Here is a 21,204-nt window from a genome sequence, read left to right as displayed (position 1 = left end):
GGTAAAGTGAATATCTTAGGGGTTTGTTGGTCGGACAAAACAAGAGCATCCTTCAGCTTTAGAAAATAACAGCAGGTGTTTTCAGTATTTTCTACATTTTATCAGACGCAACATATGATTGATGAATGGAAAACATGTTTAAATTCTTCAAAGTGTATGTGACACAGTTTTCATGTTTGGACATTGAAACTCTTATGATCCTCAACAACAGCTGATGTTATTTTTTGCTCTTGCCGGCCTGATGAAATATAACCCTCTGTGTGAAATGTATGTGGGAGCTGGTGGTGTGGAAGGTGCCATGTCCTGGTCACAACATTCCCTCCTCTCTACCGGTCACTCAGCAAGAGAGTTCCTGTGGGCAGAGTGAGAGAGCATCACACTCTGCCCACACATTTGTCCTCTAAAACCACAGATATCTTCATATAAAAAATAAAAAAAATCAGACAGTAAGGCCACGGCTGTTTGAAAATATAGTTTTATTTTTTCAAAACCAGTGTTATAATTGATGATAACCAATTGAGACTCATTACTATGTCTAAAAGTATCCTGGATTGGCAACCATGGATGGTACCCCAGCGACTTGAATGCTTGCTTACTCCCCTGATACCGAGGCTGAATAGTTAATGCTCCAAATGCTAGAAAATGTGTGACACCGACAGTAAAATATACAGTCTTGTTTGTTCTGTAAAATCTGATGTCAGTATTCTTGTGTGCTGTTGATATTATTTAGAATAGTTCTCCCTCCAGATTCTAGGCAGGAACAATTCATCTCCTGTGCTTCTATACATTTCTCGTTGGAGAAAGTCATACATTATTCATAATAAGGCTGAATCTTAGTGTATTATTCATAAGCATCTATCAAGGTAGATTATTTTAAGACACCACAATACTCTCCATTTTAAGTTTGGTATTTAATGGAGGAAGGAACAGAAAAATCACATTGGCTTCATGCTTAGTCTAAGAATTGCACAATAAAATACCAGAAACAAACCAAAACAACACTTTCATTACTTTGGGTAGAAAAAGATATAGTGTATGAATAATATTAAAACGAGAAGATAACTGAAAAGAAAGAGTTTATTTCTTTTATCCAGCTTCAGATCATTTGGTAATCCATGTAAAAAAGCATTCAAAGTCTTTTTGTGAGCATTACTATATTATTAATATTGTGCAATGATGTGTAAGCATCATGTTACTTAAGTAACTTAAAGTAGTTGCTACTAGTTTTGTCGGTTCCTCCCAACCTTTGGATTGATTCACTTTTTTTAGAATATAGGACCAGATGGTGAATATCCCTTGTATGTTTGAAGGTTTTCTGCACAATTTAAGTTACCAACTACCAGTAGATCTTAGCAGGTGTTTGTGGGCACCAGTGGGTGTTAGGGACATAATGTCCCAACTGTTCCCTTTTTCTTTCAAGGATACAACTATAGGTGTGCATTGATGGCCTCCCATTTTGCTTTTTCTGAAGCTCCAGACCAGTTCACCTTTGATTTGGTTTGTAAAGGTTTCTTCTCCATAGTTGGTTTTCCTGGCTGAGTGGGCAATATACTTTCTTCTGCAACCACCTCTGTGCTTGAGTTAACTTCCACAGATAGAGGGGGGCCGATGTCCTGCAAACTTTTGGACAAGTCCAGTCACTGGACTTTCCCTGACAGACTTGATAGACTTCTCACAAAGCACTGATCAATGCTTTTCCATTCCAGGGTCATTAGCCGTGTGCTCTGTTAGTGAGTCGTTTCCCCCCCCATTCTTGCCAACTCGGGGGGTATTTTTGCTTTAATTGCTTTCGTAGCCATTAGTGGTTGTCTCGATGTTGTCAGTTTATTTCATGTGGAGTCGATCTCTCCATGGACACGGAAGCGGTAAAGACATGTATATTCAGCTTGTCCCCAGTTACTGAGGACATGCATCTCCAAAGAATGGTAGAGGTCATCAGTAGGGTTCTGGTGTCAGGGCACAGGGAAAAAGAGGAGAATGGAGGGAAACAAGAAAGACAGATATTCAAATTTAGAGTGGGATACAGAAATAGAATCATCAGATGTAAACACTACTGCGTTCTAACATTCAAGAGCAAGCCATGTACTAGGTTCAGGCCTAGAAGCTAGGTCACGTTCTACCTTTTTCTAAATATCATGGTTTCATTGTCTGTTTAGATTTGATTATTTTAACTTACAGGCAGCTGAAACGTCTGCGTTGACTCGCCATTGTCTTTGTAGGTGAATGCTCCAAGAAGAGTTAAGTTGTCTAAGGTGTCTTTCATTCCCTGGGAGAGAAATTATACATTAGAGTGGCGACTATTATATGTGACTCACTTTTTTCTCTAAGGTTTAAGCACAGAGTGATAGGACCTCTGCAGTGCCTCATATAATGGGTGATAACTAACAGTATTGAGAGCACTCACATAGACTTTAAAGTCTTTGGGCGCAGAGTTGATCTTGCCAGTGGGTGAGTTGCAACGTGGCAAGTGGTCCACTGTCACATGCTTGATCCTCACAGGGTGAGAGAGAGAGATGGCAAGAGTTCCCTGGGCACCAGGGAATGCCCAACAGTTCCCTGCGTGCAGTGGTGTGTGACCCTGGGGATAGAGGTGATGCAATTAGGAAATAATATTTCCTCACATGAAACTAATTGTCACCAACTTGCAGTGAACAATACCCAACCCCACAGATGATACAAAGAAAACAGGGAGGAAGGTGATCATTCATTATACCTCAATAACAGTCAGTGGGCTCCTACTACCATGATATGACTTTGAAGACCTGGAAGCTATCACCCTGGCACCTACAAACAGAAACAAGAAAATGGGTAATTTGTATGAATGCTGAGTCATCATTCTCCAAGAATGGTACAAGAATGGTCATACTGAGCTAATAGAAGTGGTGATTATAACTGATTTGTGATGGTAATGACTAAATCTCTAATGCAGTATCATTCACTTAAGACAAGTAACAGTGAGATGGAGATATTCCTGACCTTGAGTCTTGAGGGCAAAGTCAGCCATTTTGTCAGCCATAGGAGGTCTACTTCCTTTTTCATCAAACCTGAATACATCATGCTCCTAATAGACATTCACATAGTACATAATTATTTCTTATTGACATTTGTTAAAATGCAGACACATCTAGACACCATAAGTAGTCTTGGAGATGATCTAGAGTATCTCTCCACCTACCTTGATGTAGTGACTGAGCCACTTTCCCATGGCCTGTTGGAGCTCTGGGGTTAGAGGGTCATTGACAGGAGCTAAAGGAGACAACTGATAAAGCAAAAAGAAAGATGAAGTCACATTTCAGTCACACCATCTCAAGGAAACACGACAGCAAGTTTGAAGTGAACAAGAACTAAAGATTAGGGCATGTGTGTGTCAGACATCTCTAACAGTAGTGTTACCTCTTCATTCTTAATCTCCACAGCTTCCAGTCATCTAACATATTTAATCATATCATATTTAACTTTAACCAAAGACCTTTTGGAAATTAAATATTTTGGTGTAACAAGTTGCAGAATTGTTCAGTACTGACAGTGGTGTGCACTTGTCAAAATATACAGAAGATACAGGGATTATGTTTCACTAAGAATATTTGTATAAGTTTGGAAATGCACTTTCATTGTTTTGAGTCTGTCAAAGTCTCATGTCTGGATTAGGGACTATTCTACTAGAGCCCTACCATATTGTTCAAGAATATACGAAAAAGTTTAGGACAGGGGATCTGCAGTTGAGTCCTACCTCCACAGCAGCATGAGGAATGGTGTTGGGTTGAAGAGTCATGTCAGGAATAAGAGGTCGACTCTCTGTCTGTTTGAAACTTGTGTTGGAGACGAAAGGGGTCAACAAGGGAAAGAGTAACCAAACACCTGGAGAAAACAGGAGGCACAGTTCTTAGAACTCCAAAGATCTGAGAGAACATTGAGTAGTCTACTCAATGTGAAAATTTGCCAAATGCCCTACAAATTTGAATCTTGTAAAATGTCAATGTCACTTACATAGAAATATGAGGACGAGGAGGAGAAGCAGACCACAAGCCTTCTTTGTTTGACTGCTGACTGAATTGTTAACTGTAAGGACAAGAAAAAAAAGTGGATTTTATGTTTTAAACATCTAGGGCCAAGTCATGCAGTGATTGTGAAAACACAAATCTATGTCAAGTAAAAGTTGTTTATGTAAACATGTGGCAATGTGAGCACACCCCACACAAATCTACTTACAGGTCCAGTATCTAAGATTTAGGTGAAAGGGATCTATTTACAGAAAGTGAATATAAAATAATCCCAGCAATGTTTTTAGTAGTGTGTTTGATCTAAACTGTACAAATTGTTTTCACTGTTTTTCTTTACCCTAAAATGGGCCGTTTATAGTTAAACTTTATATTTACTCGGTAGAGTGGGTCCTCTCTACGGAGGCTGCTATGTTTTGTACAGTAGTCCAGACTGGACAAACTAAACACCTTTTGAGTTTTTATCACAACTGAAGGCTACCACAGGTTCTCTTTCATGTTTGGAAGGGAAGGGTGAGGTGAGGGGTATTCAGCTGCAACATGCAACTTCACTTCTAGATGTCAAAAATATGTACACACCAAACCTTTAACAATGCCATTAAAACAAGCATGAGCTTGAAGCACACATCAAGTTAACCCAAAGCCAAACTTAAACATATGCACCGTCAACTTACCTAATGCTCCCAGATGCATTATCCTTGACTTAACTGTGGCAGCCATCAATAAGAGTGAGACTGCAAAAAAAATATCAGATTATGATGTCATAATATATTGTATCGTGTTATATTATATTATATCGAATAAGTTTGATACAAACCCATCAGAGAAAAGTAGGCACTGCTGATTTTGCTCATGTATCCAGAACTTTGAGCTGAACTCATTATGCTGGGACTGTTGGTAATCCTGCTAGAGCAGGTATTGACGATAGGTGGCCTGATGGTTGGCCTGATGGTTGGCCTGATGGGCTTGCCCTCAGCCCACAAGTACCTTGAGTTCAATTGCATGGTGTCATATGATACCAATGCAGGAGGATTGACTTGATAGACAGAGAAAAACTTGTTAAACAATTATTTTTTTTGTGTGACTTTCTTCATGTGAATAACAAGATACATTTACCTCTTCAATTATATTAATTACAAAAAAAGTACAAAGAAAATCTGGTTGAACTATATACTAGACTGAACTAGACAATACTTTGTTGGAAATTGTCCCTTTTTAAATCTAGAAAATAACTACAATGAACACTGTGCACTATGCAATTTATCTTACCATTAGACTGGGCTGCAGGTATGGGTGGCTCATAGCTGATTGGTTTAGTAGCACAATCGGCCTTAGGGGACTTTTTGGAGCGGTTCCCTTCCCTCTTCTTGAAAACCCTTTCCAAATTGAACACACACACGCACAGTTGAAGAAATTGGCATTAGAGAATAGACAAATGATTGTTTAATGTTAGTCTGCAAATCAGACTTGCTAAATTCAAGCTTGAGACACATGCATAGTGTTACGTACTTGACAGGCTTCTCATGGTAGGATACATTTGCCAGACAACTTAAGTTTGATATGTCATCTCTTTCGTAGTAGCCACTGGCTAAAAGGCGGGCACTCTGACGAGCCATGACTGAAAGAAGGAAAGAAACAAGATATGACTTATCACCAAGTTTTACACACCCTTTTAAACCAACCCCAGTCAATAGCAAACTTTAAACTATTTCATCCATAATGAAAATGCATCTTCTGATGAAAATGCAGAGTGAATGAATACTGACCTGCTGACTATGCTTTGCTGAATCAAGTGCGCTATAAATATGTAGCTGATGAAGCTGGAAACTTGTAATAGTCCTTCAGAAAACTTGCTTAAAATTCGCTTTGAATACTAAACCTGTAGAAATACTCTGCTGCATAAACTTATGATGATCCTTGATTAAACTTGCTTAAGTTTGCTTTGAATAATAAGCTGTGGAAATGTATTTCTATAAAGGCAATAAAGTCATCATAGAAATGTGATGATAGCACACTGCCAAGATCAAAGGGATGTGATGATGTCACTGAACCCCTATAAATGTCCTGAACAAGGTGAGTGTTTGAATGGTCCTATTGATGTTTTAGTCAGTTGAATGGTTGATCAGCATTCACAACAAATTCCAATTAATGTTAGCTGTGTTAACCTCAAAACAGCACATCTTCTCTTTGGTACACTCTTGCAAATTGCAAATACATTTCTTCTTCAAGTATCTAGTAAAACTTGCCACAGAACTCTGGACTCAGGCCTTCTCACTGTCTTCTGTGTCTGCATGTAATCCCACACTGTTTTCATGGTGTTGATATTGGGGCTATGTTGGCCCATTAACATTTGTTGCAGTACTGTTTTTCTTGTCACTGCAGTTGGCTCTTGTTGGTGTATATTTGGGCTCATTGTCCAGCTGCAATGTATGATGGACCAGTCACATGGATGGTATCTAAACATCTGAAATACCTAAAACTTTTGCACTGCAGTGTGTATAGTATATTATGTTTAGCTCATGAAGTAAAATGTTCTCAATTACAGTATTTTAATTGGATATTAGTTTAGTTAGGGTAATATGTGCATTAGGATGCTGAGGATTCTCTGCCAGTCAGTGGAGAACATTGTTGTATTTCTTATGGAAGTTTTCTCATTTACCTTGTGTTGCTGAGTCAAATTAAATTTTCCAACGATCAATAAAGGCACATCTTATATTATCATGTGTTTACCTCTGCCAAGAAGGTTATGTTTTTGTCTGCAGGTGTTTATTTAGCAGGATTACACAAAAAGTACAAAAATTTTGTGGAAGGGTGGGACGTGGCCTCTACTGCAGTGGAGGTGCATGCATAAGCGAATGAACTTCACTCTCACAACCAATGAGTGAACAGATCTAATGTGAGAGATAATTGCATTGCATACCACTTGCAGGTACAGACGCTACAGCAGCTGAAACCAATGAGGTCTGACTGTCTGCGTGGACAGTGAAAACTAGTCTTTACAATTTTAATCTGCACACCAAACCAGCTTTATAATCAGTATCACTCACTTTTAATATAATATATATTATCAATATTTCTCTTCTGCAGATGAAACACGTGGCATTCATGTAGATCCCGTTGTTGTGAATAATGGAGTTCCTGGTTAAATAAATTAATACATATAAGCACAATGATGCTTGCACTTCATATATTTCTGTAAATTGTCATATTAGTCACATATTCAATACCATTTATTCTCCACTAGAGAGCACAGTTTACTCAGAGAGCAAAAAAATCCCTAAACCTTAAACATTTCCACACCACCATTTTTCATCTTTGCTTACCCCACACTAGGTCTTTCATATTTTCTGTTTCTTTTTTCCTTTTTGATTCACTGCACCTATTGAAGTACATAAAATTATTATTTTTAAGAATTTAAGAAAAATATATAACTATATAAGTTTGCTTTTGTTGTTCCCCACCTTCAGTTGTGCCCTTGTGAATTGGAAAACATTTGAGAGGAAAAAATACGTCCACACCCATGCTGCTTATAAGAGTGAAGCATAAAGGATTCATCAATCAATTAATCATAAAGATAATTACTACAACAATTTCGATTGATTATTTCATTAAGTATATTTTCCCAAGCAAATATATCAAATATTTGTTGGTTCCAGCTTCCTTGATTTCTCGCTGGACTCCATTTACACCAGACATTAAAATGCATTTAGTATCCAGACTAAGTATTTTTTCAATTAATTGTATATAATATTAAAACATGTCAACCACATTTTGCACGATGTGACCATAATAACTCAACCTATTAATATCTTGTATTGTTTGATCAAAAATCCAATAACCCGATGATGCTGAGTTGTCAATGCTGTGACTAAGAAAAACATCCTCACAGCAGAAACCACAGAATGTTTGCCTTTTTTTTCTTCACAATTTTTACTTTAAAAATGAAACAAACTTAATTAACACAATAGATGATCACAAAGGCAAGTGAGGGACAGGGATTAGTCCAAGTTTCCACGTTTTTAAGAAGGGCTTCAAATATAAAATATATTTGAAATCCAACAGCTGTTATTTTGGCCATGCAATTTGGGAACATGTGGAGAAAACGTAGCCTACATATTGTTGACGTAGCAAACTTGTTAGCAAAGATTGAGAGTACAGGGGGTTCCCTTTCTACTAAAATAGGTTCCTTTTGTTAATGAAATAATGCATTGAGTGCAGTAATAGCAAACCACTGAACAAAACATTTGCAGGTTGCAGTCAGTTAGCTCAATCTTTGTATAGGCTGAATTTTCGTAATTTGGGACATTGGGTAATGTAAGACACCTAAAGCTTCAGTCTGTTTATTTCCTGGTCTAACAAAATCTATGCAACAGGACTATTACTATAGTTTAACATGGGGATGGTGTCACAGAAAGGGGCAGGACAGATGTCAATCGGAGGCCTCCCCTTGGAATTGCGTGACAAGGTTAATCTGACAAGATTAATGTTAAGAATATAAATCCATAATAAATTAGACAATGTTCCTAATTCTTATCAAATAATGTTTGTGATGTATTCAAGCAACATATTATGCATTGAGTTGTTGAAAATGTGTGTTAGTTTCCCCACTTTATCAAACATGATTGATAATGTGGGACAGCATGCTTTTGGTAATCTAGATCATTTAAATTCTCTAAATGGGGAAATATGCATTAAGGGACTTCCTGAAATTAAAATAATAAACTAGTAAAGTGATGTAGCATATGGTCTACAGTTGTCAGACAGGCGATTATAGTAAATACAGTATGCCCCTGTCAGACTCTGTCTTCTGGTTGGCTAACTACTCCATAATCAGTTAGGTCTCTAGGACAGAGATGATCTACAAAGCACAGAGAAGTGTCCTGTCGTCTGCAGCCATTGGTTTCCACGAAACATGTGGAAGAGACAATGGGCTGATCGATGACGATTTGTCTTTCACCTGCAAGGACTGTTTGTTTCCAAGAGTAGCCCCAGTAGAATTACTGAATCATTTAACAGTTGTTATTTTTTGTTATTTTTTTTTGCTGTTGTTTGAATTTTAATTGATTAAAAAAAATGTATCATCCACCTTTGATAGAATGTTTAAAATTAACTGTACAGTTTAATTATTTAGTTAATTATTATCTATAGGGTCCTGAAAGAAAGAATATATATTTTTACATGTTAATATGAATTAATGACATTTTTTATGAATAACATATTTTTCTTATATATTTTCTTATTCAGCCTACTTTTGCATAATTGCAATTGCAATTGAAATTGGTAATATTGAGTTCGGCATGCATCAAGCAAGGCCTTACACAAGTGTCCCAGATTACAAGTTATATGTCTCAGATTATCTAACTCAGGCACAATTTACTTTTTTGGCACCAAGAACTCTCAAAGCTGTCATGTCTCCTTTGAGTATGATATACTGTATGCATTCTTTCTTCTAGTGTGGCTTGAACACATTTTAGGGATTACAAAAAGTTATATTTTGTTGATCTACTGTTTAAATCAGAAAGAGTCACCAAAGTCAAAATTGCAAAAAAATATCCACATTAACCAAATTCACCCTAAATATCAGTAAAGACAGATTTGTTAACACATTAAAGTTTTGTCAAAGTTTATGCAATTTGACTATTTTGATGCACTGTCCTTTCATTAACCTATTTTGAACTAAAAATAAAAAAAAAACAGAAAATAAAAGCGCTTCTGAGGACAGCAACATCCTCCTGTTTGGGATTGACCCTCTGAGATATTAAATCCAGTACAGGCCTCTGAGAGTAGCATGTCCATAAGCCACAAATCTCTTTAATACAACACCCATTAGGAAAGTGCTGAGCTCTTTACCAACAGCTAAGATGGTCCATTGCTCAGCAACACCATTGCCTATACTCTACATTCAATACAGTACATCAGCAGTAAATCAATCACTTAGCATAATTTAATGTATAAGACCAGCTCATATTTTAAGATGATTTGATGACCAACCTGGGACTATACACAGTACAGTGTCTAAAATGTTTGTTTCACAGAATGTTTCACAAAATATTTTCAGAATTAGAGTAAAACCACATGACTTTGGGACAAATTTATTTTCAACATATGAATATACACTTTATGATATGGTTAGATATACAGTGTAAGAGTGTGGGGTGTCAAGTAATAAATACAAGTTTTGCTTTATTCAGGGTTGGAGGTTTGAGATAGTGCCAGCAATATAAAAACAGTGCACAGTTGACCTGTCCACCAGCCAGCTAAAAAGATACTTAGATACTAAAATTACTAAAAGAAAAACTATGAATCATTGCATGTTTTTTTGGACCTGCAGGAAACTAGAACAAACATGTTGACACATCTGAACACTGCACAAAAACAGTTGCCTTTAATGGTAGCTTTTAAATTCAGAGTGTAAGATAGATATCTTTAAAGAAGCATAATGAAGCATGTTGTAGTCATATTTTAAAACAAGTTGTTGGGCAGCTCCATCATAGAGCAGGTGAACAGGTGTAACCTTAATATCTTGATGAGTGGTCAGTTATGTTTGCATAGGTGGCTGGATTAGATATTAACTGTGGCCTAAATCACTTTGTGCTGACGGATTTGGAAAGTGATAATCCAAGGTGTGCCTTTTTAAAAGCCCGACTCGGGCCCCCTGGGTCCATTCGTAGCAAGGTCTCCCTCTTCATCACTATCCTACACAGCCAGAAGAAACACCACTGAAGGGCTGATCGCAACCGCAAGCCGCAACCATGAATGGAACGGAGGGACCATATTTTTATGTCCCTATGGTAAATACCACCGGCATTGTCAGGAGTCCTTATGAATACCCTCAGTACTACCTTGTCAGCCCAGCAGCTTATGCTGCCCTGGGTGCCTATATGTTTCTGCTCATCCTTGTTGGCTTTCCTGTCAACTTCCTGACTCTCTACGTTACCATCGAAAACAAGAAGCTGCGAACCCCTCTAAACTACATCCTTCTGAACCTTGCGGTGGCTAACCTCTTCATGGTGTTTGGAGGATTCACCACAACGATGTACACCTCTATGCATGGCTACTTCGTTCTGGGTCGTCTTGGCTGCAATCTCGAAGGATTCTTTGCTACACTTGGAGGTGAAATTGCCCTCTGGTCACTCGTTGTTCTGGCTGTTGAAAGGTGGATGGTTGTCTGCAAGCCCATCAGCAACTTCCGCTTTGGAGAAAATCATGCTATCATGGGTTTGGCCTTCACCTGGTTTGGAGCCAGTGCTTGCGCTGTACCCCCTCTTGTTGGCTGGTCTCGTTACATCCCTGAGGGCATGCAGTGCTCATGTGGAGTTGACTACTACACACGTGCAGAAGGTTTCAACAATGAATCCTTCGTTATCTACATGTTCGTCTGCCACTTCTGCATTCCACTGATTATTGTGTTTTTTTGCTATGGCCGTCTGCTCTGTGCTGTCAAGGAGGCTGCTGCTGCCCAGCAGGAGTCAGAGACCACCCAAAGGGCTGAGAGGGAAGTCACCCGCATGGTTGTGATCATGGTTATCGCTTTCCTGGTATGTTGGTGTCCCTATGCAGGTGTGGCCTGGTATATCTTCTCAAATCAGGGCTCTGAGTTCGGACCTCTCTTCATGACCATCCCCGCCTTCTTTGCCAAGAGTTCCTCCATCTACAACCCACTGATCTACATCTTCATGAACAAGCAGTTCCGTAACTGCATGATCACCACCTTGTGCTGTGGGAAGAATCCCTTTGAGGAGGAGGAGGGAGCATCCAGCACCAAGACCGAGGCCTCTTCTGCCTCCTCCAGCTCCGTGTCACCAGCATAAAAAGGGCCATCTACAAAGGCTCTGTGATCCACCATCCAAGAAGAAGACTTCTGCTCCCCCCGGGAAACGACTGAAGGCTAATGTCTACAGAAATAACTTCCTTTTTGTATTTTTACGAACAAGTTGGTTCAACCTAAAGACAGTTGCAGGAAAGGTCAGCCCATTACAGAGTTGTTCCTGTATGTACAAAATATCCAACCTAACAATCTATAATTTTTTTTCCTGAGAGTAAAGGGGAAAAATGTTATCTTTAACAGTTGGATCCTATATCATATTGGCTTATTTTTGAATGTAGAGGCATGTAATCAAGGCAATGTAAAATAAATCGCACTTTGCAAATGACTCATTCTGTTTATGTTTTACTTACAATTTGGGTAGGAAAGTTCATATGACTGTAGTTTATTTAATCAAATGAATAAATATGAATGACCTTTTCAGAATGCATTTATGTGTTGAGTCAATTTCTATTTTTGAGATATTGTAGGGACGACCGCCTTTCTACTCAGGCAGATACACACAGAATGGTACAAAAAACTTTGACAGTGTGAGACTCAGTCGTGGTACTGCATTGCTACTGTAATCTCATTTCAAACACAGGTCACCTTGGATTTAGAGCTTGGCCTATAGCAATGAGATTATGACATTGTTAGTCAGGGGTGAATAATACATATGACTCAACATCCAACTTTGTCTCATGACAAATATTAATCACATTATTTAAAGGTTAACACGGACATAAGACTTACTGGATAAAACCAATCTCTATCACCAAGGTGATGCAAAGCTTACAGAATCGAAACAGTCATCGCCTGCATTAATTTCCTCTAAAGGCATTCAGATAAGTTGTACCAGTATGCGACAGAAATTACAACATGATTTCTCCTCCTCAGGTGTCAGCTGTTTAGTATTCCAGACTGAAAGTAAAACAAATACTCAAGATCTCTCCCATAATGACCTTCATGTGTAGCTATAGCAACCGTCATACTACTGGATCTTTAGTGGAATAAAGATATGCTTTTAGAGCAGTCTGTCAGACTCCAGCTGCTGCTGCTTTAATTAAGCTCTAAAAGGTCTCATGAATTAAATACAATTTAGCTTTTTGTAATCAAATGATAAAATAGAAGATCATAAGAATCCAATAGAATAAATACAGTTTTTTACAGGGTTTAATGACTTAATGGTTTACGGGTTTCATGAATTTTGTTTTTCAATATATTGGACTGTAGTATCATTGGAGGTGACAAAGTCTCATTGCACCACTATAATAACTTTCTAGGTAGCATAGCTTGTACAACTATACCTCACCATTATGTGCTGTTCAAATAAGATGAAATACGCTATCAATGTAGATGAGGGAGGCAGCACAGCTGGCAGCCCATATACCAGCTTACCATCACTTCAAAATGTAGTACATTTTCCTTCAGTCTTCAATAAAACAGTCAAAAGCTGTGTTTTAAAATGTAGTGTGACCACAACTGACACATAAGAGCCATTTGATCTGAGTGAACAAAGTCTTCTAAAGCATAACTAAAAAAACATCTCTGCAGAAATATGAAATCCTTTTGAATTTGTATGGAAAACTTTATTTGATAATAAAAATAGCATTCACAGACTTCTTTTGATAGCTACATATACATTGTAATCCATCTCGGGGAAAGAAGCTGGAAAAGTCCACATCTACTTGTACTTAGACTAATGTTATGTATAGCTTCATGGGTCAAATAAAGCTATGAACAATGTAGTATCTATACTGTATATGCATAGTTTTATAAAAAAAAAAAAAAAAAGATTGGCCCATATACATGTACTGCTTTTATCAACACAGAGACAGCATTAAGTCTGGAGCACATTGCAAGAAATAATGCTTGAAGAACACAGACTGCATACAAGTGCTTTATAATACAAAGGCAGGCTAACCATCGAGAGAGATTCAAACCATCAAACAGTTTCTGATTGACCAAAGACAGGTTTTCATTTTAAAATGTCTTTACATACCTGATCCAGAGTAAATCAACACATTTCCCATAAATCATCAGGTCCGTTTCAGAGATATAAACACAATATCACATCCCTCACTGCTGAGGTTTTTCATAAATTTCTCTTTTGTACAAGAAAAAGGCAACATTTTATTTTATTTACGGGTTCCTAATAGTTACATTGGAAAATTCTTTACTGTTGATAGTTATGTTGATTTATTTCTTTTTTTATTGTGTGTATTTTTTGTTGAATACAGTACCATGGCAACAACAGTGATCAAACAATTCATTTGTTGTGGTTTATCCAATATATTTTCAGTTCTTTAATGAAACATAAAACAGAGAATACACACAAAACACATTATAAAGCAGCAGTTCGACTCCAGTGGCGAGACAGCATGGCTCAGCATGGCAGATTGGTCGCCTCCTGTACCAGGACTCTCCATATGTTACCAACACAACAAAATACATCAGCTCTTTGTGTCAGGACCCAGGAGGTGGTCGGTGCACAAATCATCAACACAAGGACAGGGCTAACAATTACTGTAGGATTACAGTGCATGTTCCTTATCGATTATTCTCACTTAGACTTATCAAATAAAGTGGTTAAACTACACTTTGATTCACACATGCAGCTTGCACAGGGATAATTTACACATTGGTTTGTTTTAAAACCTCTGCACACCCACAGAGTTGTTTTAAATTACTCTGGTTGAAAATGGATTGAACTACGGTGGACATTTATGATGTCACAACAATTGGCAATTGGAAATGACCATAACAGGCCATCAAGTCACCCCGCCCAAACGGTTGCTACAAAATTAACAGGAGGGTGGAGCTGTCAGTCAAACCAACATGTTTCTGAGAAGAGATCTAATCAGAAAATACCTGTGTGGGTGGGTTATAGGTGTGCAGAGGTTTTAAACCTTTTACTTTTTTTGGCATATTTGAATAATAATATTTAATGGCAGCTTCAGGCTGGCGTTGTGGCATAATGCAGACTCATCTAAAGTACTTCATTGAAAGTAAGATGAGCTACAAATTTAGATAATTCTCATTTTCCCACAATGGAGAATCTACCAGAGCAGTTTTGCCTGTAGCTGAAAGTGAGTCAGGTTCCATCTTTACACACCAAAGAACCAGAATATTTGAGTTGTTTTTATAATCCTACTCCATGCCAGTAACTCATTTTCACATCAGTTGTCTGATTTACTTCTCTAATTTCAGAAGTGTGTGGGTGTATTTTGGCAGACCTGCCACACATTTCATGGGTGCAACACAAGTAAAGGTACAGCATGCTTTCCCAGGTACAGTGTATACTTCTACCTTGATCCTTACAGGTTTAATGAAAGTTGCTCAAGATATGTGCCAAATTAAAAATAAATAGTGAGCAAAAAGTCATATATTATTTCTATAATTATCACTTAGTTTCCTCATCAGATCTTAAATTTTGATATTTGCCTCCAAGTCCCAACTTGATTTTCACAGTTCTTGTGAACCATTAGTGTCTTGTGCTATAGTTTGTTCAGTAAAGTTATTCAGGAATGGAAAAAAATATCTACAAAACAAGTTTAAAACAAGTTAAGTAGTTAGAAGTTACCACGACTGGAAGCATGTTTCATACCTTCGAGGGAACAAATATTTAGATTCAGCAATGCCTACAAAAAGCAATATCACTGATTTCATATGCAGGCACATACAATACCTTTACTATAGTACAACAACTTCTGTTATGTTCAAAATAACTATAACAATGACAAAACAACCAGTATGAACTGAGAGAAGGATTGTACTCCTGCTGTTTTATGAATCTCTGGATGGGATCACAAGTAGAAAAGTCAGTCAAATTAATCAATACATCAGTCGACCGAAATAAAGCACAAGAGTTAGTATCCTCAGAAGTACAATTCCAGTGTATGGTACATAGTTTGCACAGACAGAGGAGAGAGTGGCGAGGGGGATCTCTGCTCTGCTCTAGATGCTGAGGTCTTTGGAGCTTTCTTTGTACAGCCTTCTCTTGGGCTCAGGGAGCTGGTTTGGGCTGTGGCCTACTGCGTTATTGTTATGGCCTGTGTTGTTGTAGGCAGCATTGTTGTGTGGAGTGTTGTTCTTCATCATGCTGTAGTAGTCCTTCAGTCTAGGTGCTGCTGCATAGTTCAGCTCATCCCTGCTGTAGGTGCTGTCAGGGGAAGAGTCCCGCTCCATCCGGTATCGTCTCTCTGGTGTCCCATTCATCTGACATGTCTCCTCCATCCTCTCAGAGGAAGAGTCCCTCAAGAGGTTGCCATTCTTTGTGGTTCTTTCGTGTGTGTGACCCCTGGAAAGAGACAAGGAATCCCCGTAGTTGTTGGTGCGCTCGGGTGTTGTGGCCTCCCTGACTCGCCCAGCCATATGTGAGTCCTTGAGGAGCCTCCGCTCATATAACTTGCGTTCAGGAGTGACTGCGAGGAACCCTCCGTCATCGTTATCCCTCTCAGGTGTACGGTCCCGATGTGCTCGCTCGGCCCTGCGGTCCATCGACTTGGCCCGCCGACGATCAGGAGACGAGGTGCGCTTTTCGGTTGGTGAGCGGTCAAGGGAGCCGCGGCGCTGCAGGCGAAACCTCCCATCCAAAGTAGAACTGCTGCTTGAGAGCTCTCGACCCCTCAGTTTTTCGGCAGCTGCAGCCTTCTTCCCAGAGCTGTCTTTCCTCAGAGTCTTAAGGAGTTTAGAGATGCCGCTCTCCGACTCTGACTTTTTGACTTTTCGGCCTCGGCTCTTCTTGTTGCCACTTCTACTGCTGTTACTGTTGTCTGGAGACTGTTGTCTGGGGGTACTTTGACTGTGATTGTTATTCCAGGTGTGATGATGGTGGGGGTTAAATTCCCGGCCTTGGTAGTCCATCTGATCTGACCCGGCCCTGTCCCTGTTCCTGTCCCTGTCTCGCGCAGCCTCCTCCTGGCGTGATGGTTTGTGAAGGTCTGGTGGATAACTGGACTCCAATGAGGTGTGATATCGGCTGTTGGGTGGCAGAGTTCTCACTTCCGGAGTGTTTTGTGCCCCGGGTGTGGAAGGGTGCCCGTCACTGCTGCCGTCTGCAGGAGAGGAAAAAGGAGGAGAATCTTGTTGACTAGAAAAACCTTACATGAGGACTGTGGTTGCAGAAAACCAATAATAACATGAGGTCTATTGTGTACAGCAGACGTGACTTTCATTTTGATTCAGATGAGCTCTTGCATAAACATCACAGCAGGTCAATGCAGAGATTTATGGAAATCATGCACTCGTGCTCTTTCATAATATCTCCAGAAACAAATAAAAATGTGTGTATAATATTCTGTTATACATCATCAGTACACTTGAATTGCATTGAAGTGATAATCACTTCAATATATTGTCTCTACAGGGCTGCAGGTTGAAACACAAGGTGATGTCAGCAACAACAACAGGTGCAACACATTGGCAAGTATAGGGCAGGGTATATCAGTGACACAGCAGGCACCTGGGAAATCATTCAAGATAACATGGTGAACAACTCAATGTGCATCATTGGGAAGAACAAACCAAAAGTAAAAAAAACAAAAAAAACAGGTGTTTGACACAATGCTATGACTGCAGCATGTGACAAGCAGAGGCGTTAAATTAGTCCCTTCGAAAATATTTGGACTGACACTGGCATAAGGGAGAGGATTTGCTCATGTATGGATCCACAAAAGTTACTTCAGTTCAATTCAGGCATAGCAAGACGTAAAGCATGTACACAACGTAAACACGCCCAAGCGCAAACACACAAAGTGGGATGCAGGTAGGGATGAACTGGAAGGAAGGGTGGGTAAAACTGAAAGGAAGAAAAAAAGATGATAGTGAGAGGGAGGGGACTGGGACAGACTTTTGGCTACAAACCGTGGTCTGATTTTGGCCCATTAGGTAGAAACAGGGCTCTCCCATCTTGTCATTCCTCATTGTACCAACAGCGAGATGAGGAGCCATCATCGCTGGAGAGAGGAGGAAGAGCCCAGCAACAAGAAGAGAATCAGTGAGAAAAGAGGAAGAGAGGAAAAGACAAATAAAACAGACAAGAGGCCGATTTACAGTGCAGCTTAATCCAGAGAAGAAGGTGTTTGTTTTGAAAGACAAGAGAACATTCACTTGATATAATATCAAAAAAAAATCTCAGAGGGATTTCAGTGTCAAATTAAACCGCACATAAGCCAGAAAATATTTAAAAATGTGAGCGTAAACTCAAACTTTGAGCGTAATAATCTATCTTTTAAACATACAAATCCTAAAGAGTATAAATCAATGGCTGAGCTTTTGTGACGACCATTTCTTCTTGTGCTGAAACCGAGGAAGGCAGCTGACTTCAATTAATGTGCCAAAGTAGCTGTGTGTTAAATATTTATTATTTGCAGTTATAACATTTATGAAAATCAGGTAGAGGTTTCTCTGCAGTGCGCTAAGCAGATGAAAAGCTTTATACTAGTTCACAGTGTGAACAGAAACAACAGTAATAGGATTTCATTGCTGACATTAGCAGTTTATTTACAGGAAGCAGAGAAAATCATTTGCAAGGTGTTTACCTACCATATTCAGGTACAGATCCATCTCCCCGCTTGAGGACGAGCCGCGCCCTCCGACCCCCATTCTTGATCAGTTCAATGGCACGTGAATGCTTCATGTTCTTTGTGCTCTCACCATTTATCTCCAGGATCTCATCTCCCACCTAAACCAAAGAGAGGCCCTGTTATTATCAAAGCCGGCTGGTAATATTTCACAACAGTGTACAAAGAAATGAACCTATACTGCCCCACAAAGGCAGACAGCAGTCACTACAGAAATGCTGAGTTTTTACATATTCAATATTGATTTAAAGTCTGCCAAGATCTATAGAGGAGACAAATTTAAGAAAAAGTGTCCTTGTGGTCACAAACTGTTTCATACCCTCATCTTGCCATTTCTGACAGCAGCCCCATCCTCGGCTAGTCTCAACACGTATAGGTCCATGCTGTACTCCCGTCCTCCTCTCAGGCTAAAGCCAAACCCTTTGCTGTCCCGCTCCAGGTCTACAGAATAGAACTCGGCATCCTGCAAGATCGAAAAGAAGAGATGCAGAGAAAGTCGCAGAGAGTGACGAGAGAGGAGGATCGACTAATCCGTGGTGCAGTGGAGTCGAATGGTGAGTCAAAGACGTCAGGACTAATCAAGCCATGTCCCACAAAAATTCACAAAATGTCAATGGCAGTACAATACCTAAGAATGCATGAATAATTAATGCCACAAGAGACAGTGAGCAGGGTATAGATCACTAAGGGTAACACAAGGGCTGGACCAAAACTCACCACACTCATCAAATGTTCTCTCCCAAGAGAAACATGGTCTCCCCCAAAATTGTTTTCTCCGGGTCTTACAGTAGCAAAGCTTTACTCAGCATTAAACCACTCACTCATTTGAATGAAAGATTTTACTGATACTGAAGACATTTTAAGATCAGTGAAAGAGGTCAATTCAAGTGAGGAATGAGAAAAACCGTGCTCTTATTGTGTTCTTATAGGAACAGTGACTTCATAGGTTATTTTTGTGGGAGAGATCTATATGTACACAACAGAAATACATGTTTGGGATATGACACCTCAACTTAGACAAAGAATTAATCTAAAATACTAATGTGTTTGTAATAACAATAATTGTACATAAAATGGACTTTGTGCAAACATAACAAGTTGAAGTAATTCAAATATTCCACCCTATAAAACATTCATGTTTGCTATTTTTGTCTCTCTGGTGGACATATAGCAACATGTTTTATGCACATTGTGATGGAAGTGTGTTTCTTCTTACATTCCCTAAACTAGCACGACACTCAGAGAGCACATATCTCCACCGATTCCCAACAGTTCCCTTATGATACCACATTTAAATTCACTGGATCCATATTTTTTTATTTGGATCTGCACCAATTTCACACACTCATTAATATCAGTCCCCTAAACAGGCCTGATCTTTCATCAAGACCCATCAATTTTGTTGAGTAATCAACAAAGATGTTGAAAAATGCCTAATTTCACAATGTCAAAGAAAATTAAAAACCCACGAAAGAGTTGTTTCTTGAGTCATGCCCCAGCCCTCAACAACATTTCAGCGAAATCTGTTGAGCGGTTTTTGCGTAATCTGACTAACAAAGAAACAAAAGCAGATGAAAACATGGAAACTACAACAATGAAGACTTAGTTTAGAATAAAGATCTGTGAAAGATTAGTCTGTTGTTTATTGCTTATTTCTCTTCTGCTAAATATTTGATTATCTCAGTTGTAAATATATTGCAATGCTGTCACACTTAATGGACATTTTCTTCGACGTGCTGGATGTATGTCATTGCAAGGAAGTGATTGTTGGTATGTCCAATAACTTCTGGTCATAATTTAACCTCGCTCTGTTGCTCAATTTTATCACATTCTTAACCCAATTTTTTCTGCCACTATTCGTGTGAACAACTCTTCTGGGAGAGACTGACCACAAGCACGATTATCTGGTAACTGAAAAACGTTTTTGTGTCATGGTGTGTCCCTCTGCTTATTGCTGTAGTCTGTTTAATGCACTGTTACTGGCGTATTGATCAAAAACCCAGATGTTGAACTGTGGAGTGAAAATGTCTTTTCTTACCTGTGTCTGAGTTTGTGTGGGTGGAGGAGGAGGAGCTCCTTTTGACTTTGAGTTATTCCTATAAAAACAGAGATTTTAAGAATATATCCTTGACTGGGAGATGGATTTGTGCAAATTTAAGAAAAGACGATCACCTACCGTGACTCTGTAGACTGTTGGGGTGTGTGTGTGGTGGTGATGGTAGCTATCTTCTCAGCATTAGTCAGCAGAGAAGCATTGGAAGATTCTGAAAGTAAAAAAAGAAAAATATAAGATGAAGAAAGAAAAAAATAAAATGAAATGACTGCCTTTGTTGAATTCATTTGCCCGTAGCAGTGTTTTCGAAAACCTACTCAGAAAAAAAAAACGTTACTGTCCAGAAGAGTTGCTTGAACCACCCACAGGCTACTGTATTCAACCCGATTTTAACTGCCTGTGATGTTGTCATTTGCCATTTGCTCATGGACAATGCTGGCTGCACTGCACAAAACACAAAAAAAACAGCAGTAAAGGAAAAAAATCAAACTCTCGACTTGCATCATTGTTTCATTTTCAATACCAGGATATGACAACTGTCTTGTCTTGCTGTTCTTTAATTCCATCTTCTCACCAGCGAGAACTCCACAGGACACATTTGTTTCCACAGACACAACTACAGCTCTGTTCCTGTTTAGCAGGAAATGTCAGCCTGACTCATTTGTCTATGGCTTTTTACTCACTTTCTGCTCATTGGTAGAAAATTAACTTTTTTCTAAAGGCACTCATCTGCTGAAGCATATGAAATGAAAATAACTTGAACTA

The 21,204-nt window shown here is 39.0% G+C and overlaps 3 protein-coding genes and 1 long non-coding RNA gene across 18 annotated transcripts in view; 2 read left to right on the top strand and 2 right to left on the bottom strand.

Annotated features, from left to right (window-relative positions):
* Positions 1 to 1,059: 1,059 nt before the first annotated feature.
* LOC109635147 (SUN domain-containing protein 1-like) lies at positions 1,060 to 5,926 on the bottom strand. Of its 2 annotated transcripts, XM_020096105.2 has the most exons (13): positions 5,765 to 5,926; positions 5,508 to 5,616; positions 5,268 to 5,374; positions 4,816 to 5,034; positions 4,673 to 4,732; positions 3,988 to 4,059; positions 3,731 to 3,858; positions 3,176 to 3,259; positions 2,977 to 3,061; positions 2,714 to 2,784; positions 2,405 to 2,578; positions 2,177 to 2,266; positions 1,060 to 1,946 (listed from the first exon to the last, which is right to left on the bottom strand). In XM_020096105.2, the coding sequence occupies exons 2-13, from the start codon at positions 5,612 to 5,614 to the stop codon at positions 1,830 to 1,832; spliced, it is 1,314 nt and encodes a 437-aa protein (XP_019951664.2). In that variant the 5' UTR covers positions 5,615 to 5,616; positions 5,765 to 5,926; the 3' UTR covers positions 1,060 to 1,829. The 2 variants fall into 2 exon arrangements, with proteins under 2 accessions (XP_019951664.2, XP_069383462.1); XM_069527361.1 differs by lacking the exon at positions 5,765 to 5,926 and having other exon boundaries at positions 4,816 to 5,053; positions 5,508 to 5,534.
* A 4,745-nt stretch (positions 5,927 to 10,671) lies between these two features.
* Positions 10,672 to 12,151, top strand: LOC109635148 (rhodopsin). The gene has a single exon (XM_020096106.2). It carries the CDS (start codon positions 10,751 to 10,753, stop codon positions 11,807 to 11,809), a length of 1,059 nt encoding a protein of 352 aa, XP_019951665.1. The 5' UTR covers positions 10,672 to 10,750; the 3' UTR covers positions 11,810 to 12,151.
* Positions 12,152 to 13,366: 1,215 nt separating this feature from the next.
* LOC109635047 (membrane-associated guanylate kinase, WW and PDZ domain-containing protein 1-like) overlaps positions 13,367 to 21,204 on the bottom strand; it is an 86,254-nt gene continuing 78,416 nt past the window's right edge. For 11 of the 13 annotated variants that reach the window (XM_069526444.1, XM_069526437.1, XM_069526439.1 and 8 more), the window contains 5 exons: positions 20,563 to 20,650; positions 20,425 to 20,482; positions 18,706 to 18,849; positions 18,349 to 18,487; positions 13,367 to 16,859 (listed from right to left, as the gene is read on the bottom strand). In XM_069526444.1, the coding sequence (XP_069382545.1) occupies positions 15,760 to 16,859; positions 18,349 to 18,487; positions 18,706 to 18,849; positions 20,425 to 20,482; positions 20,563 to 20,650 (1,529 nt within the window). In that variant the 3' untranslated portion in view covers positions 13,367 to 15,759. Of the gene's footprint in view, positions 16,860 to 17,667; positions 17,760 to 18,348; positions 18,488 to 18,705; positions 18,850 to 20,424; positions 20,483 to 20,562; positions 20,651 to 21,204 lie in introns of all 13 variants that reach the window. The other 2 variants (XM_069526448.1, XM_069526449.1) reach the window with 1 other exon arrangement.
* Positions 18,825 to 21,204, top strand: part of LOC138410470 (uncharacterized) — a 63,922-nt gene continuing 61,542 nt past the window's right edge. For both annotated transcript variants that reach the window (XR_011243176.1, XR_011243175.1), the window contains exon 1: positions 18,825 to 18,940. This is a non-coding gene — a long non-coding RNA (uncharacterized lncRNA). The remainder of the gene's footprint in view (positions 18,941 to 21,204) is intronic.

The sequence above is a fragment of the Paralichthys olivaceus genome, chromosome 6 (genome assembly GCF_024713975.1).
Source record: "Paralichthys olivaceus isolate ysfri-2021 chromosome 6, ASM2471397v2, whole genome shotgun sequence".
In the NCBI taxonomy this organism is placed as follows: Eukaryota; Metazoa; Chordata; class Actinopteri; order Pleuronectiformes; family Paralichthyidae; genus Paralichthys; species Paralichthys olivaceus.
Note: the sequence above shows the minus strand (reverse complement) of the source record. Positions and strands in the feature narration are given on the sequence as shown.

Coding starts and splice junctions, on each gene's coding strand:
- LOC109635147 (XM_020096105.2), bottom strand. CDS start 5,614: ATGGCTCGTCAGAGTGCCCGCCTTTTAGCCAGTGGCTACTACGAAAGA. Junction 5,375..5,507: donor TACCATGAGAAGCCTGTCAA/GTACGTAACACT, acceptor CAATTTGGAAAG/GGTTTTCAAGAAGAGGGAAG. Junction 3,062..3,175: donor GGCTCAGTCACTACATCAAG/GTAGGTGGAGAG, acceptor AATGTCTATTAG/GAGCATGATGTATTCAGGTT.
- LOC109635148 (XM_020096106.2), top strand. CDS start 10,751: ATGAATGGAACGGAGGGACCATATTTTTATGTCCCTATGGTAAATACC.